The sequence below is a fragment of the Lepisosteus platostomus genome, chromosome 24 (genome assembly GCF_059453375.1).
Source record: "Lepisosteus platostomus isolate fLepPlt1 chromosome 24, fLepPlt1.hap1, whole genome shotgun sequence".
In the NCBI taxonomy this organism is placed as follows: Eukaryota; Metazoa; Chordata; class Actinopteri; order Semionotiformes; family Lepisosteidae; genus Lepisosteus; species Lepisosteus platostomus.
This window is the reverse complement of record NC_142634.1, coordinates 17,890,923-17,909,928: the sequence shown is the minus strand read 5'-3', so window position 1 is coordinate 17,909,928 and position 19,006 is coordinate 17,890,923. Positions and strand designations below refer to the sequence as shown.

General features: G+C 45.6%; 1 protein-coding gene across 5 annotated transcripts in view; it reads right to left on the bottom strand.

Moving 5' to 3' along the window:
• smtnb (smoothelin b) overlaps positions 1–19,006 on the bottom strand; it is an 82,739-nt gene that overhangs the window by 55,216 nt on the left and 8,517 nt on the right. For all 5 annotated transcript variants that reach the window (XM_088618248.1, XM_088618249.1, XM_088618251.1 and 2 more), the window contains exons 2-5: positions 4,885–5,045; positions 1,285–1,378; positions 853–931; positions 259–356 (exon numbers count right to left, since the gene is read on the bottom strand). In XM_088618248.1, coding sequence (XP_088474374.1) covers positions 259–356; positions 853–931; positions 1,285–1,378; positions 4,885–5,045 — 432 coding nt within the window. The remainder of the gene's footprint in view (positions 1–258; positions 357–852; positions 932–1,284; positions 1,379–4,884; positions 5,046–19,006) is intronic.

Sequence of the window (19,006 nt, the reverse complement as noted above, 5' to 3'; positions counted from 1 at the left end):
CAACGCCACTGAACACACGCACAGCCAGAATCCAGCACCGTCCGGGAGAGCAGCTCTATGACCAGAACGTGATCAAGTGGAGAACAGAGCACAGCGGCTGCTTTTCACCACAGGGGGGTGCCATAAAGAACTCTCCTCCCCCCTCACAGTTCTTGGCCTCAGGGATGCTGCATGGCACAAGAAGAGCCCCCAGAAGATATACATATCAAGATGTAATAAAAGTGCAAAGACTGTGGAATCCTTTCACCCCAGACTCACAGCTGTCCTATGGTTGGCAGGAGGTTCCACATCTCTACTCTGCAGGGAGGAGTCTGATTCGAACCTGTGGCCTCCCCTCTGGGCCTGCTGCACCGCACCTGTAACACAGAGGGAAAGAGTGAGCAAAACTGAACAAAACTGAAAGAATGACACTGTCTTCCCCTTTCTGGGTGTATTTTACTGATTGGAAGACAGAGTGTAGCCACAGTCCCTGAGATTATCTGCAGTTTAAAGGAGTCAAAAGCAAATGACTGTTTAAACGATGTCTAGGATGGCCTGGATACAGTTTTAGGCCCAAGCCCTAGTCTTGAGGAGCCAAAGGTCCAGTTAGTCTTTGTAGTCTTACAGGTTGCCTGTTATTTAACAGTAAGCTACACTTGTTTAAGCAACTAAATCAATTAAACTAGTGATGCTTCAGTTATGGGGCCACTGGTTCTTGTGGGCTGAAGGTTTTTCCTACGAGCCTGCTGGGCTGGGGCTCTGGGGAGCCAGGCTCAGCTGTGCGACCCAAGTGCCCACAGTCCAGAGCTCCACGGATTGAGTGGGCTCGGTGGGCTCAGTGAGGAACAGTTAGAAACCGACTGAAGGACTTACCTTCTAGTTCCTGCACTCTCAGTTTGCGGATGGCAGCTCTGATTAGCTTCCTCTCCTCGTACTCACTGGCTCCATGCAGCTGCGCCAAGACAGATGGTTAACTATGTTCACCTTAATAACATCACTTGATTAAACTGCTTGGATAACGGCTACTTAACAATACAGTAAGAAAACCTACTCTTCACACATATAAAATAGAAGGTGCTATTATCAAATACTTAAATGAAGATAAAGATAACATACTTTAAGGATATCTAATGGAGATATCTTTAAGGGAGACAAGTGCACAGTACAAAGCCTTCCTTCAGCATAACGTCTTTACCAAACGAGTCCCTTTCTTTCACATCCTTTCAGTAAGTTATTAGTTTGAAGATCTGAGGAGCACTGTGCAGCTGTGTTAACGGGGGGCGAGACGAGACCATCGTTGCTCACCAGGGTGGTCAGCTCGTCGATGTCCTGGATGGCCTGCAGCTTGCTGGACAGCAGCTCCAGGTGATGGCTCTGATCACACAGCACCTGCTGAGACCTTGCACAGAGAGACAGGAAGACAGGACTGGGTTCAGAGTGCTACAAGACAAGACGTGCTCTCAGCACCAGGGGTGTGGAATTAGACTGACTTTTCAGATCAGTTTGAAAACTTCACGTTTTTCTGAATCGCAGGGTCTTGCACTCAGGACACCAGGTGCACATGAACAGGGAGCGCTGTGCGGGAAATATGTCGTAAAGGACAGTTATTACTGGTCATCTAAACACTTGCAGACCAGAACCAAGTGAGTCACAAATTGTAATCCAGATTATTCAACTTCTTAGACTGTGGCTTCTGGTGCCTAGCTAAGAGCTGTAGAGCAAGCCAAGCAACCCTGGGACTGTGTGGACGCATTCAAGTGCAAGAGAACAAGGAGCAATGATCCACGACATCACCTGGCTGTCCACAGTCCCTGGCAGCCCAACACGGGAGCTCCACCGTTGTGCATGTGCAAGGTGAAGATCAGGCTGCGGTGATCAACTTGACTGAAACCCGTTATTTACAGGCCTCCAGCCCACAATCCAACCACTTTCATTGCCTCTGTAAAGCACAGCCAGGCTGTGACAGGCCTATTGCTTTAAATCAACCAGCTCTAGTTCCCGAGAGCCCCAGACCCCCAGGTTCTATAGGCAGCCTTTAAATCAGCTGGACCAAACAGACAGGTGGTGTGTTCAATTGAGCAATTTAGAGATCCTTTGGTTCCAAACCCGGAGTGTCATTTAGCCAACAAGAACCAGTGTTACATTCCCTGAAACATTACTTGCTTGACTGATCAACTTCTTAAACAAGTGTTCCTAATCGGGAACGTGAGGGAGACCTACAGTACAAGAATAACAGCACTGGGGCTCTCTTAAACCACGGACTGAGACCCCCCACCCGGTTTCAACAAATTTCAAAACCAAAACTTAAGGTAGAGATGAAATCCAGAGCTGGCTTTCACTGTCAACACCCTGGTCCTTGTGTTGTAAGTGAGCGAGCCTTCACAGCGAGATCAGACAGAACCGAATTTCCAACAAAGCTCTGGCATTGATTTGCATGGGACTTCTAAAACAACATTACAGTTGTTTTGAGAACCAAAAACCTTTAAAACAACCAAGTAAAAAGAGCTTCTTGTAGCCTTTCTGCAATCTAAAGCTGATGTAATACGTGAAGGGATGAGAAGAGTCAACACTACACAGAGCTGGAGAGACACAGATGTGCACAGAAAGGCCCCTCTCTGGGCTACTGAAGCACCAGGGCATGTGACTAGCTGACAGCAGTAACCCAAGCCGCCAGATGGCTTTTCTTGGCTGGAAAAAAAGAGCTTTGAAGAAAAATAGTTTTTTTTAAAAAAAAAAAGTTTTCCACAAAAAGCATGGAAAATCTGAGCCTCAGACAGGCACTTATAGTGACGTGAAGTACTACTTGGCAGGATTACTCTCTGGGGTTCCAGCGCGTGGAGTATTGATGGGAATATCCGACATTCCTGCGGCACACTGAGGCCTGCCACGCAGCCGGCCAGATCGAGCACACGGCCGCGCGAGAACTCACAGCCCTCAGACCGGCAGTCACCCCCGTGGACCTGCCAAACACCAGCCGGAGGACACAGGCGGACAATACGAGGAGGCTTATTGAAGTCCGAGAGCAAGAGGCACTTCTTCACGCAAAGGGTTGTGAAGACACTCGGGGCTCTTTCAGAAACCGATTAAGAGAGATCCTTAGATCAATTGGCTACCAACTACTAAATAAGCTAGACGGGCCAAATCCAGTCATTTGTAATCATTCTTGTGTTCTCATGTTCATATTAAATTCTGTAACTCCATGTAGCTTCAAATCAACAAATGTACGCAGGACTCCTTACAAGAGTATCTGTGCAGAGTTCAATGTTTAGTGTTATTTCTCTACCACGGCTCCAAATGTGTTAACTTAAAGCTAACGCAGAGTTTTAAAAGCTTGTACTAACACCACTCTTACTGTCGACACAGGTCATCCACATGTTTCTACTGTGTAATGATTGAAACAATAATGGGTCAGAATCAAATTTGTTCATCACTTCCTTCAAAGCAGATAAACAACGGTAATAGTTTTGGACGAGCCAATAGAGAGGCTTGCAGATACAAACTCTGCAGACACACAGAGAGAACGAGGACGTGTAAGCAGACTCCTTGCAGAAGCCCCTCTTCCAGCAGACACCCAGGAGTCTCCTCTTGGCAGTGCTCAGGAATGTGTGCCACCCCTGAGGCAGGAACTGTAGGCGCCAGGAACACAGAGCTCAGCCTTTTCCAGCTGCCTCAGCCACTGTACCAGCCTGCGCCACAGAGGCAAATACGACTTTTTGTCCAAAAACAATTTAACCCACAAGGGTTAGTGGGGCCTCTATATCATCACCTACAGGATGTCATGCCATTTGTCCGATTATTTTGGGTTTCAGGCATTTCATGCTGGAGCTGAAACCCAGCCGCCCATGAAAACACGAATCTCCAAGATTCTACTTCAACAACACGCGTTGCAAAGGAAAGGAAGCTACACGTCTCTAGTCACAAACTGTGTGCCTTTCCCTGAAATACATATCTATTAAACCTGGCACCAGTGCTGCTTTAGATTAGTGAGCAAAGCCAAAACAGGTTAGTTCAGAAAAAACACTTCTACACAACTACTGAACACCGTCTGGTCCAGCTGCTGCGCTCCAAGCTGGAGCCAAGCATGTGGGTGCAATGCTCAAGGTCTGCTCAGCTCCACCCTGGACCAGCCACAGCAGTGCAGCTACAGCTACAGTTACACAGACTATCAGGGGAGGTTCCTCCGCAGCAGGGCTACTCGTTCCCAGCCATCGGAAGAAATTACTTTTCCAGGCTGTTGAGCTATGAAAGTCAGACGTGCCAGAAAGAGACAGACTATACCCATGTGTAGTCCAACAGAATACAAGACATTAAATTTAACCGAATTAATTTTTACTTCACTAAGACAATATTGCATCTAACAGAAAATGTGTGCTCATAAGCAGATTGTAAAAGTATCATGCATGAGCAGCTAAAAAACATAAAACATTCCTTCTATATCAAAAGTAAGGAAATGTCTCAGGAATTACATTTGTGACTGCACTGCAAACAGCTCTGTCCTGCGAGAGCAGGCTATGATGATTAACACCCTCACACTGCCCTTCAATGTGGCCCTATTCCTATACAGGTCACTGCTTGTTTGTCTTGCAAGTCTTGAACCCCATGAACTTTCCTACCACACACAGAACGCATTTACTGCACTTTGCTCATTTGCTAAGCCGTTTTTATCCTTTATTTGCCATTTGAGATTTGACTCAACTGTTCTCCAACTGCCATGTCCCACACGGTCACACTGTGGACAATGGACACAGACTGTGAAAGGACAGCACCCTCCCACTGCCGGCTGTGATCACTCCCCTCCCACTGGAGGATGACCCAGCCAGGCTGAGCTTTAAGAGAGTCGCTCACTAGCCCCCTCAACAGACCCATGTGTCCCAGACACACCTGGGCACTGGCCGCAAAGCTCACCTGAGGCGGTTCTCCTTGTTCTCCGATTGCTCGGGGTCTCTCTCTGCTCGGAAACGCTTCGAGGCCAGGCTGGCCTCCATCTCCTCGATCTCGCGGCGCCGCAGCTCTCGGATGGCGGAGCGGATCACCCTGCGCTCCTCCAGGTCCGAAGTGCCCTCCAGCTGAGGAAACAGGCAGGACGAGGTGAGCAGTCTGGGAGAGCGGGATCCTTCCGCAGGGAAAATCGCCCAGAACCGGGAACACTACAGGATAGTCGGCTGTGCGGCTCAAGAAAAGTGAACCTTTTACACGGATACTGGTGCACAGAGGGCGATCACAAATGAGATGGCAGGTGAACGTGAAAACCAGTCAGAGCAGATAAAGATTCATGGTCGTCTCCAGAGCCAAACAGGAAACTTCTCCTCCCTAAACACACTCCATGTGACAAACGCCTACACCGTGTGGCAGAGCGTTTTTCTCCTCTCCCACTGCCTGCAATATTCCAATGACAGCTGTAGAGCAGCCTTTGCGCAAAACAATCTGAACCGCTGGGGTGTCTACTGTGACCGTGGTCTTGACCCTTCCTCTCATCCCCCTCCTACTGTAATCAGACTAATACCGATTACGTGGCAGACATATTCGATTTTCTTATTTTTCACAGATGTGCAAGCTGCTGGCCAGGAGGACTATTTCGTTCTCCCTGTGACTGGAGGTGCGGTGCTGTAACACAGCAGATCTCTTTCAGCTACAGGCCATGGGAGTCTGTGCGATTTAGCGCTGCACTGCAGGGGCCAGTCAGGGCAGCCTGCAGCCACATGAGAGACGGTGCGTCGATCTGCGTCGGGACAAGTCATTGGAGGAACACTGAAAGCAGGGCTCCGTTTTCTTGGGGAGTTTCTGAAAAACCTCACTATTTGCCTCTATAGCACATGTACGTCAATATCCTGCTCTCATTCGGAAATATGATTTGATTATCATCTTATCCAGAGATAGCCTTTTTCTGTACTTCGTTTAAGGCTTTGATAACTTTGATTCGCTCACTAAGGCACGTTTATAATCCGGCAACTGGTAGCTGCAATACGTGACAGCAGAACCTCCCCCATATTTCTGTGAGGTGACCAGACGGCTGTTCATGGTACTGAAGACAGGGAAGCTCTCAGTCTCTTTACAGGAAAAGCCACACTAGACCTGTGCTGGAGAAGTGTGCTGGGGTTGACCTTACAACATAAAGGTTCCACATTTAACGGAAACGGGTTTGTGCATGCAAATCTCAGGTTTGCTCCTGTACAGGTTTGCTCCTGTATGCCAGCAGCCATATCACCCTGCAACTCACAACTGGCAACCCACTGAAGCTAAGCAGGTGTGAGCCTGGTCAGTACCTGGATGGGAGACCTCCTGGGAAAAACTAAGGTTGCTGCTGGAAGAGGTGTTAGTGGGGCCAGCGGGGGGCGCTCACCCTGCGGTCCATGTGGGTCCTAATGCCCCAGTATAGTGACGGGGACACTATACTGTAAACAGGCGCCATCCTTCGGATGAGACGTAAAACCGAGGTCCTGACTCTCAGTGGTCATTAAAAATCCCAGGGCGCTTCTCGAAAAGAGTAGGGGTGTAACCCCGGTGTCCTGGCCAAATTTCCAATTGGCCCTTACTAATCATGGCCTCCTAATAATCCCCATCTATAAATTGACTTCATCACTCTGCGCTCCTCCCCACTGAGAGCTGGTGTGTGGGGAGCGTTCTGGCGCACTATGGCTGCCGTCGCATCATCCAGGTGGATGCTGCACATTGGTGGTGGTGGAGGGGATCCCCATTACCTGTAAAGCGCTTTGAGTGGAGTGTCCAGAAAAGCGCTATATAAGTGTAAGCAATTATTATTATTATTATTACACTGCTTCTCATTTTTTAAGCGCTGGGAATGGTCACCTCTATTGAGGCCAAGTGGCTCATCAGCCCGCGTTCTGGAGTGAAGCAGAGTTCAAGAGCTCATGGCTCCTCACTGGATGGGACAGCTGTCCATCAGAAGGCTAACCCCAGCACTGCCAGCTCCCAGTTATACCGCGGAGAGGACTGGAGCTATTCAGCCACAGTATCTTGCTCAAGCAGTGAACTACAAGTGCCCACAACAGGGATTCAAACCCGGAACCCTAACCACTGCTCTGTATCGAATGCAGTCTTTCATCAATCGTTCACGTTATCTTCCGGAAATTAATTCTAAAACATGGATTTTGCCGATTGTATGTCCCACAGAAATGAGGCAGGGCTACGTCCTGCTCCACCCCAAGTCCAGGGCAGCAGGGCTGGAGGGCGGAGTGCTTGCCCATTCAGCCCCACAGCCCCTCCAAGGGCTCGACTCCAGGCTGGAGCCTGCGACAAGCGAAACCTCCGAGCCGGTTCCCCAATACGATACCGAGCACCAGAGGTGTCCACTTCGTGGGTCATGACTCAAGCCCAGCAACTGACTGTTCCTCTACGTCACTGTTCTGTTCCTCAAGTACAGAAACTGGCATCCACAAGATTATGAGGAAAGTGCAATAAAACCATTCACCACTTTATCGTGACCACTGCGGGTTTCAAAACCTGTTCTAGGTTTTAGACCTCATACAAGACTGTCCTTCATGCTTGCTGATAAAGTTTTTATTTTATTCGCCAAAAAGAAACACCGAAGACTTCTGACTTTCTTCTCTGGCAAGCATGGGACAATGTGGCCCACTTTATAATAATTTTTCAAAAAAGGTTTTTAGGAACTTATCATCTGTTATTTAACCCACTCAGAATGTATTCACTGTATGGAACTATTTTACTGTTGTATAGACTGTAGGGTCAAGGGGATGAGTCACCAGTTAAATAAGATGAGTTGAGTTTTCTCAAAAGTTACACAAGGGAGAGTAAAAGGAAAATAATTCAGCAACAAGCTGTGCGCCAGACTGCTGGGTCAGAATGGTTTACAGCTGGACAGGACAAGTTTAACAGAGCCCCTCAGTTCCCTAATGGCTTGGATGGGTGTGGAAAGGCATTGCTACAATGAGCTCCTTCAAGATCATTCATCTCCTCACTCGCTGAGGAAGTGTGAAATCACTCCATGCAGACTAAAAAGCAGCAGAGGCTCACAGTTAACTGAATGTTGAAGCACCTTCAAGACTCTGCCAATTTAACAGTATTAGGGAGGATGAGCAAGTGAATTCTGTTACCAACTTAACTGAAAGATGGAAAATTCCCAGTTAACCCAGGCAGTTTCAAAATATTTCCAGTAGGGAGCTGCGTCAGCATGCAGAGGCTACAAAGGAACAAGTTGAGGTTTATTCCACGGCCAAAACGTTTCTTCTCTTTTTAGCATGGAATAAACGTTTACTTGCTCCTTTTCAGTTACAAAATATACTTGCTTATTAAAAAAAAACAGAATAAACAAGTTCTATAGTTTTCTTTCAGCTCTTCTACACCCATGGTTTAAAATTCATTACATAATTGAACGACCGGCACTTATACAGCACTTTTCATCCCAAAGAATCTGTCTATGTGCTTCACATATAGAAGAGGAGATGCTTCTCAAACACTTGTGGTGATGTCCTGAATCCATTATACACCAACCGAAAAAAGCATTTTTCAGCTGATGCAAAAAAAATATCAACTGAATTAAGGAGGAAATGTAGGGAGGTCAGACCGCTCAAGGCCAACGTGGCATTGATGCCGGGCACTGGGGCAGACAGCCCTGCTCTTGCAAACAGTGGTATGGTGTCTTTAACTACCAAAGAGTCAGCATCCTGGTTAATGTCTTATCCAAAAGACACTATTTCCTACAACACAGAGTCCCACTGACATTGGCTGGGAATTCTGGTCAGCGGAAAGAGTGGCATCTACCGATACACTATCAGCGGCTACCACCACAGCTGCGCTCCCGAGAGGTCTCCCACTCCAGAACCGGGCAGGTCCAGCCTGGAGGACGTTCGAACCCAGAAACCCTGCCGTCAGAAGAGCCCTTCTATAGCGGCCTGCGCTAGGATGTGGGTGACACAGGAAGCCAAGATTAGAAAAATGAACGTATTTGCTCCGGCTCAGTTTTTGGGTTTTGTTCTTTCCAAAGGTTTTGAGGAACCTTTCATCTTAAAATTGTGATTAAAGGAAATCAGAATAGTAATCTGAATATCAGCAAAGCCCCTGATATCAGCTTCAATAGGCAAGCAGGCCGGCCCGTCAACTACAGAGACAAATACCCTATTTGTGTATAGAGCACACAGAGGAAGCACATTTAAAAGGTCCTTTTCCACCTGTGTAACACACCACATCTCTTAAATGTCCGATTTTAGATCTGTTGCACTGAAGCGGGGCTTTAAGAGCAGCATTACGATGGAGAAGCCAAGTATGTCCACAGTGATGCAGGGGGAGGAAGGAACAGGCAGGAGGTTTGTCAGGGTGGTCCAGGGTGGGAGCTTTCTGCCGGAGTCACCATGACGGAGCCTTGTTAAGAAAACAAGCACTTCCTGAGCAGGGGCCGGAGATTGGCGTCTTTGACTATAAAAGGGCAGAGAGTGCAGGCAGCCTGGAGCTCACGACTACAGGGCTGAGAACGCTGAAGGAGATTAATTCCTCACATTCCAGCTACACACAAAAAAAAATCAAATAAGAACAAAAAGTACTTCTGGCAAAACGCTACGGTGGTCTAGCCTGAAGTGGGTCAGAAAAGACCAACCTGGGGACAGATGTGTTTGTTTGCAGCACTTTGGTCAGAAACTTGCATATCAGACAGCGGTGCTGCATGGTGTCAGAATATTCCACTGTGGGGGTTAAGCTGCAGGAGTGATGACTATTCAGACAGCAGGCAAAACTTTATATATTTGCTTTTGAAAATGTCATCCAGGGAGGTGACAATCTACACCATTACAACAAAATCCACTTCTTTACTTTGGACTGTTTGCCACCTCCTTTACTACAGTGATGACACATTTTATGTAGGGCCAAAGTAGGCTAAAAAAAAAGGTTGCTCAGGGTAGGTAGTTCTCTGGTATCCAAGGCGACAGAACTCCAGGCTTTGGGGCTCAGCTAGAGAAGGCCCTGTCAACCAGAGACTAGCAGGATAGGAGAAATGTGTTCACTTGCAGTAGACCTGGTCAGGTTTCTGGGTGCTGAAATCTGGACATACTGCTGTTTGCACAAGTAAAGCAGTTTGGCAGAAATTTTCTGAACAGCAGCCGTTGTTAGTTATAGTTACATAGCCTACGGTGGCTAACATCGACAGCAAAATGGCAGTTTGATGGTCATCTTGGTTTTAACAAACACTGCCTTGTAAGCAGTGTTTCACCAAGAACACGATGACCTAGAGTGGGCACACAGTCACCACTATCCACTACTACGTGATGCTAATTTACCACCAAGTTGGAATTAAATAGCCAAGCAGTTTTTGTTCAGGAACAGTGTGAAGTATGGGAAATGTGTACACAAGAGAACAAAATATCAGTCAGGTGGCCATTTCAGTTTGTGCATTAACCCCTTTCTCCATTTTGCTGTATTATTAGTGCATTATAACTAAAAACATACCTGCCAAGCTTGGAGTTAACAGGCCTAACAGTTCTTGATGACTAGTTACCATTAAGAAATCATGGGGTTTTACTTTAATGAGGGCAGTCGTTCATAATATGAATGGGTCAGGTCAACATCCAGGATTATGCAGGACCCAGCTGATGCCCTATAATGCATGGTTTATCTGTCCCAGGAGACCTGCTAATTATGAATGAACTCAGGTGCCTTGGCTATGAACACAAGCAATTATTTTTTTTTAAATGTCCTTCCACTACGGTCCGAGTTCTAATTTGCTTTACTGGTTTAGATAAAATCTTACTACCTTCCATAATAGTCTTTCCATCCATCCAGGAAATCTACAACACCAGGAGTCACCAAAATTATGTCTGACCCCACTCACCCCAGTCATAACTTGTTTGTCCCCCTAAAGTCTGGCAGAAGGTTCCAGACGCTCCAGTCGCACACAACTAGACTCCAAAATAGCTTCATCCCCAGAGCCGTGAAGCTGGCGACGCCCCCACTCCCTCCCATCATACTATGATCACTCCTCACTTCTTCCTGTACTCCCACACCACTACATACACGACAGCTGAATGTAAGCTGAAATTGTACTAGTTGTAATATTTATTCATCACCATATTATTTTTGCACTGTTCTCCGAATTACTTTTGCACTGTTTTTGTACTGTTGTATTCTTTTCTCTGTTTGCGTATTTGCACAGTTTTGATTACACTGTTATTGTGTTACTGTCTATTGTCTTGTCTTCTGTTCTATTTATATACTGCACCTGAGTGACTAATGAGAAACACTTTTCACTATACTATGCACCTGTGTAAGTAAAATTACAAAGAAAGTTGAATTTAATAATACTAAATTGGCTGATCTGAATATGGTCACTGCTGCACAGATCAGACATTTTCTCTTCTTCACTGCATCATATCTTAAAACACTACTATTCATTGGCCCAGGAAGGTATATATTGGGTTCAAGGGACCGGGCAAGTCACACTGGTTGTGTTGGGGGAATTAAAACTTTGAACCATTGCATACAGGAGACACCAGTCCTGTTTGCCAGGTTTATAATTTAACACATTTCTTAGCCAAGAGAAACAAAACAAGTTTGCTTGTGAGGAGGAGACATGAAGGGAAAGACAATTAAACATGATCACTTCCTTTTTCCTGGGTTTACCGCCAGTGTGGACACCAGCCTGCAGGGCATTTCCCAACAGCCAGCTTCCTCGACTGAGGACGCAGGAAGAGTCAGAAACCAGAGGAGCTCTTCTGCTCATCTGGCAGCTAGCAGCTAATTGATCTGAGAATCTCTTCCAGCTGTTTCGTGAAAGACGCCAGGGAATCCGATTTAACAACATGGCCGGCTAGCTTGTGTCACATTCTCCCACAAACCTTCGGGTCAAGAAGTGACTCCCGCTCTCAAGTTTAAATTCAGTTACACGTCGATTACACTTTTGTCATCTAGTTTGCGTTTCACTTTTCATTCTGAAAAAAATTGTTTTGTGTATTGTTTGTGTTCTTTCTGAACATTGCACACTCAGTCTTCTGAACTTTGGAATTCTTTTTATTGAGCTCTGCCACGTGAGCGAATGACATTAGAGGAAGGTCCAAGCTAAACAGGATGGCATTTATAAAGCAGGCAAATCAGTCAACGTAATTAAAGATTCAATATACCCAGAAGAAGCTTTGTGTATTTGGTCATTTTTAAATCTTGTTATACAATAACCAATCCTTATTTAAATATCACCAGCTGAGAACAAAAACTCTCTATACCCAGTGCATTTCTCACAAGCAACAAACAGAAGTCTGATAAAAGGGCAAAGTACAAGAATTTCCCTTCCTAATCACCCCTAAATGAACGTGAAACAAGAGGGGAATTGAATGCGTCATACAGCACATATAAACACCGTCCAAGCCACAGGTATTGGAATAAAGGGACATTTAACTGCAAACTCCATGCAAAATAAAACCAAAACGTGATTAGTTACTGCACACATGTTGATTATGATCTCGATGGGGCAGTTGCATGATTAATTTAATTAGTGCAATTTTGAAATTGATTGGCTGATTGTGTGCCATTTCTGGCATCTGAGCTCTCAGGACACATCTGTTTATTTAGCTGAATAATTACTCATGATTAAGGGGCCGTATAGGTAACTACCTATAAGCATCTTGAGTAATCACCTGTAAAACATCCTTTATCTAAGCCAATCAGAAGTCCCTGGACACTCAGAGGGGCATGACGGAGCCCTGGGCTCCTCATGTACCTTCACCCAGGCCCTGGACAGACACCTGCACAAGATGGCCAGCAGCTTTCTGCCGTTAGCTTAGGTTTTACATCTTGCATTGCTCTCTAAGCTCATCAGCCCATTCCTTACCCAGGATCCAGGTCAAGGTCAGCAACTCCTGCCAAAAACTGATAAAAAGGGAAGAGAGAAATGCAGAAAACTGAAATAGTACCACAAGGGAAAAATGAAAGTCAATGAAAAATGTGGACGATATTACTCATTCAATAAAACAAGTAACAGTAACAGTCCCAGCTAGGACCATCTGACCTGACAGTCTTTCTGCAAGACGGTAACCCCAGGTCTCTGCCAGCACAAAAGGCACAACAGACTTTTGTTCAAACAGTTAAAAATGTATAATAAATCAGAGGCTATTTAGCATACCTTAAGAGGGGAAAAAAGTTTGAAGTTTGGAGAGCTCTCTTTTAAAATTCTACTTCTCTCCCTTTTCACAATAAAACCTCAGTATTTCCCTACCAATTGTTTTCCAGCACAGAAAGCTTTAGGAAAACGTCTGGTTTTAAACTTGGAAACATCCCATTAAAAACCAGACAGGACCTTTATTACAAAAACAGCACGGCAAATGATTTGCACACAACGTAGCATTTACTTCTGCAAATCCTGCATCATTCGCTGTGTAGAAGTGCAAGTAAATCTACTTCAAAAGTCACCTCTCTTCGGGTGAGAGGACGAGGAGGAACGCCGCTGAGCTGGCGAGCGGCGCAGGAGCCAGGACACAGGCCCTGCCGCCGCAGCTCGAGCCCTGAGGAACACTGGCATCGGGAGGGGGGCCACGCCCCGATCATTCGCCCCTTGCAGGCGGCCAGCGCCCGCGAGGCCTGTGGAGAGGGCCGTCCTGGGAGGCCCACGCTGTTGTGTCCTGCTGCTGCAGGCGACACTCCAGGACCGCAGCCTACAGGCCTGTGCGTCAGCAGAGCGCTTGAAACAACTGCGGTCCGTCGGGGCTACACTCAAATGCAACTGCACTATAGCGTCCTGCGTGACATCTTGTGGAAATGAACACGGTGCCCCATCATTTACCTTTTTTGTCCCATATGTGGGAACTTGCCAATGCTACCCAATGTCTGTGATCATTACAAAAGCAAAATCAGTTATAACAAAGTTGTTACATTTCCAGACACAAAACCTTTCCAAGCTGTTTTTGACCGGCACAAGAGAAACACCATGTAGAGTCAGGATTACAGATTCGCGCCCTTCACTTACAGCTCTTGGTGTAAAGAAGCATTTTGTATAGAGAGATTTGGGTGTTGTGTTCCTGCCTCCATTGGCCCCCCGCCACACCCTGGTTCAACATTTATGCACAGAATCTTAATCGATGCCAATAACACAGTAATTACAAACATCTGAAACACCACCAAAACCCTTAATATTTAGCAAATGGAATTCTGCTCTAGAAGGTCTCCGATATCGTGCCTTGAATAAGAACTGGTAGATTTGCTACTGAAATGGCCGTGCGCCACTAAGGACAGTGCTGGGAGAGCTGGAGTCTGCATGTGAAATCGGACCCCTGACCATATCAGCACACCCTGCAGCTTCCCCAACGAGTCTGGCAACAACAATCCCAAAAATAAAAAACATCATGCAGACATACAACTCAGACAAGAGATTCCGATACCACAAAAAAGGTTGCTCCACTCCAGACTGGGAGATGAAAGAAAACCTTATTTCTGTCCTGGTTTTGCTATAAAGCTGGTTCCTGGCTTTTAGCTTAGCTCAAGGCAGGGCTGGCTGGCTGTCTAATACCCATCTGAAATAGGAATTATGACCCCAGCCAGGTCCACAGACTCCAGCAGTGGAGCAGCCAGGTTCCCATGGCCTGGCAGGCTGGGGGAGTTAAGGCAGCACAGCTCGCCGGTCACATGCGCCACTGCTGAAAGCCATCCAGACCCCTAAGTCCTAAATCAGTCCGATGTGCTGTAACCAGTACACTCTGCTCACCCTGAAAGAACAACGGGACCATCTCAGTTACCTCGGCACGCTCTCAAAACTATCAATCACTACGATGAGGAAAGGGGCTCCATTGAGCAATGTCTGGAATGACTTCCTTACAGTATCGTAATTTTAAAGAAAAACAAACCACCAAAGGCAGTTTTAAAACTTCCTATCACTCACTTGGAGAGCATGAATCACAAATCGCTGGTCAATAAACTTACTTATGAGAGAATTCATTCTGATCTCAAATCACAAACATTCACAATTTCCTACTCGATCTGAGTCATAAATGCAGAGATGAATAACTTTGCCTTCCATTTGACAAATGCTGCAAGAAAAAGTTTAACTGAGCCAGTTTCCTTCACAAATACGTCACTGTAGTAGGACTATGAGCCATAAAACTTAATCAGTCTATTTAGTTATCCTAAAGAAAATATTAAACACTTGTTCTGAAAAGAAATAAATGATAAAACCATGTTACACACAGGCCTAGTATGTTTTAAATTTAATTTGAAATAAAACACTCTCCTTGATATCAGGGGTTTGTGGAGATTTATCAGAAAATGAAGGAGTAACCCTGAGGTGGTCAGAATGTTCTGTAATTCAGTGGGAACAGCGGAGCAAGATCGTGACCATGAACCCCAGAGATCTCCCCCAAGACTCCTGCAGACTGCGCTCCCTTATAAGGACACGTGCGATAAGAAGGTGTCCAAGCGGAACACAGACTGGAGGAGATCAGGGTCAGAGAGAAGTGTGGATGATACAGGACACAGAGCTGAGGCCACTTTACAAGACAGTGGACCTGGAGCAAAACTCCTAAAGTACTGTACTTCCAGTTAAAGTAAAATGCTACCACTAAGGTACAAAACAAAGAATGAAATTCTTAAATGATGCCCAAGGACAGTTGCATTTCCTTCTTGATAGATGTGCGACACTTTAGAATTGTAAAAAGAATGTTCTTTTGAAACAGAGCAGAACTCCACATTTAACTAAGATTTTATATACACTATACAGCACTCTGTAGATGTAGATGAAGAAATCAGAAGAGATCTCAATAAACCTTGTTTTGCCACCTTCTGTTGGAAAGGCACTCCGGGTTCCGAGACCCAAGATGGCTCAGCAGTGGCTCAGAAGGCCTGGGACAGGCAGCTCTGTATCGCAGCGTGACGGTCAACAGCTGCTCCACCCCACTGAGGAAGACGGGTCAGCTGCCCCGCAGAATCTGGGAGCGCTTGGCGCTCAGTTTGGCTTATCTGCCTCTCGCACGCTGCAGGACCAGGGAGACACATCCTCACGAAACCGTCTGCAGAACGGCCTGACAGGTATAAAGCCACATCCTTTCAGGGAGGCCGCCAGCTTTTCAACTAGTGCTGTAACACACTGTGGGTACGACACAGTCCCCCAACCGGGCCCAGCGCCACCCCGGTGCACACTGGCCTGGCTTCCTCAACATCCCTTCATTTCACGTCTCCAATTCAAACGAAGTATCCAAATGTTTCCTTTTTCTTGCTTCCGCACACTGTACCCAATGAGAACGTGCGTCATCATCAACACCCATGTCTTCTAAAAGGAGATTATTCAAGATCAGTGTCTCTTTCACACAGCACTTGTTTTTGCTCGGTGTTGGCTTTTGCAGAGACTCGGATATTGTCAATTTTTGTTTTTTAATGTCTGTTAGACTTTTAAAACAGATCATGCAGATACACACTACTCCCACGTGTCAAAGTGTGGGCTCTCTCGTGTGTCTGTACTGGACTTGCTGGTTACTCCACAAAACTTATATGTACTGCATATATGTCTTGACAAACCACTGTACTGCACACAGCATTTGAGAAATGCTTCCCTATGAATCTTATTACCATAATAATGGTCCCCAGTTAGCTCATTTGTTCTGTGAGATTTTTAAAGAATCCTACAGACTCGGCTTCAGCAGTGGAGGGTATGTAGGTATCCCAGTCTCCTGTAAACCTTGGAGGAAAGAAGTGTCTCCCGATTTCCGTCACAAACCTTTCCAGACATTTTCCCACTGGTGTCCACAATACCTTCTTGCGGATCTTACACAAAGTGCTCCAATTTGACTTGGTCGATGCCCTTAAAGAATTTGCATTCCTGAATCAAATCCCCATGTAATCTCCTCAATTCTAGGCAAAAAAACATTTGGTTCCCTAATCTGTTCCAAGTCTAGCGTTCTGTACAGACCAGGAATCAGTCTGGTTGCTCTTCACGTGTGAGCATATATTACAACAGCCAACACCGCAGAAGTATAATATAATGCACTGTAAAACTATCATTTTCCCAATATTAAATTCTACACAATTACAGTAGATAGCAAAGCATTTCATCCTAAAGTAAAAAAAAAGGTTAAGGCCACACTGGAAAACTTTTATACTACATTTTGTTACATGCAAAATTATAGCTTTAAATTTGTGACACTTGCACTGTGGAGTCAAACATTTTAAAATCCCAATGATTTGATTGAGTGTTTTTTTTTTTTTTTTTTTTTTACTCTTGGACATTAACAAAATTTCCATACAAACAGTTTGTTGCCTTATAAGGTGTTAACAAGGTCAGAGAGTCAGGCAGTCAGCTCAGGTCAGCCTTGGCAATAAACCAAGACCCCTGTTCTCTTCACGTTGCTAAATCAGAGCGTAGGATACACGTAGTACAGTGGCCTTGGCCAGACAGTAATGCGCAAAACAATAAAACACTTCTTCAAGACCACATTGTTAACTCCTAACGGCATAGGTTCCTTCACGTTGCATCTGACACAAACCCAACAATGCATCACTCAACACCATCCCTCCTCTTATGCACTGCTGCAACAATATATTTCAGTGTTGGCTCTCATCAGCTGGAATGCAGAAGCTTGTCAAGACTAATGGGAAAACAGATGGAGCAGGTTTCTGGCTAATCTTCTAGGAAAACCTGCTTCAGACCTAAATCTGGGACAAATATCACCTTTCAGCATGGAAATTATCCAAAAGCACAAGGTCAAAGTTACACTGAAGTGGCTTAAGGATAAAATGTCCTTGAATGCCCTAGTCAGAGACCTGACCCGAATCCGCCACCCTCCAGCCACTTGAGAGAGCTAGGGAATCTGCAACATCTGCGCCAAGATGGTTAAGTCAGAGGCTTACCCAGATATTTTGCTTCCACCTAATATGGTGCACACGGGTCTGAATGTTTATGCAGTATATTGAAAAGCACTTTTTAGAATGATTAAAAAGAAGGACCGAGTATAGAGAACTGTAAAAAAAGAAAACTGAAAATATTGTACAGCAGGCTAAAAAAAATCAGTAAACAATAATCTCCAAGATCTGATGGCATTCCTCTAAATTAGAGATTTTATTTACAGATCCATATCAAAGGCCTCCCAACAGTCAAACCCAGAGACTATAAATCTGCTCACATTGCACCTATCCATAAAAAGGGTGACAACCAAAGCAAAATAATCACAGCCCAGTAAGCCTCACTTATGATTACATACAAGGTTACTGAAACAATCATTAGAACCAGAGGATCCCGTGTTTCTAAGCTATACAAACAGCGGTAATCAGCACCGTTCTGCTGTGCAGGCTGATCACGTGAGTTTCAGCTCTGCCAACACCTTTGTTCAGCACAAGAAATCTAAAGGCCAAAAACACCATTTTCCTTCAGGATGTTCTCTGGTGCTCAATCTCTTTAATTACTAAGCCAAACAATTTCACGAATAAGTGGTTAAACTTAAAGTATCAAATGTATTTATTTTGTATTTCAAAGAAAATGTATTTTGGTTTATTAAACCAAGGTCAAAGAAGGCCAAGGCAAGGCTTCTAAAACAGCGATGGGCATCTCCGGTGACCGAGGCTCAGAGACCTGCAGGATTCAGAGGCGTTTTATAAGTGACTGATTGAGATTCTTATCCAGAGACGTCAGCAGCAGGACCAAGCAGACCTGCGAGAGTGGACACACCTCAGCTGGCCCTTGACCACCTCCTGACTGCACTGCACACAGACAACCTGCTGTAACTGGACAGGCTGGGATGAACATACAGCGATGCACCTTTTCCAAAAGGATAAGGCTAAAATGAAAACGGGGCAGAAAAATAAGGGTTTCTTAACGTATTAAGGCGAAAGGTACAAATGGCTAACCAATGTATGTCTTCAAAGCCTAGGATGGCGTTTACCACATTCACCAACCGAATGCTAACATGTCAGGTGGAACGCTACTGTTTGACAGCCGACAAACAGCACACAGGTGCCCTGAGAAGTCCAGGGCCTCAGCCATCCAGACCTACAGTGAGCTGAAGCACAAGCATGCTCCCTCGTTGCAGCATGCAAACATGCCGACTATTAAAACTGCACCACTTACAGCACAAGGCAGGGAGACCGGATTCCTTGAAAC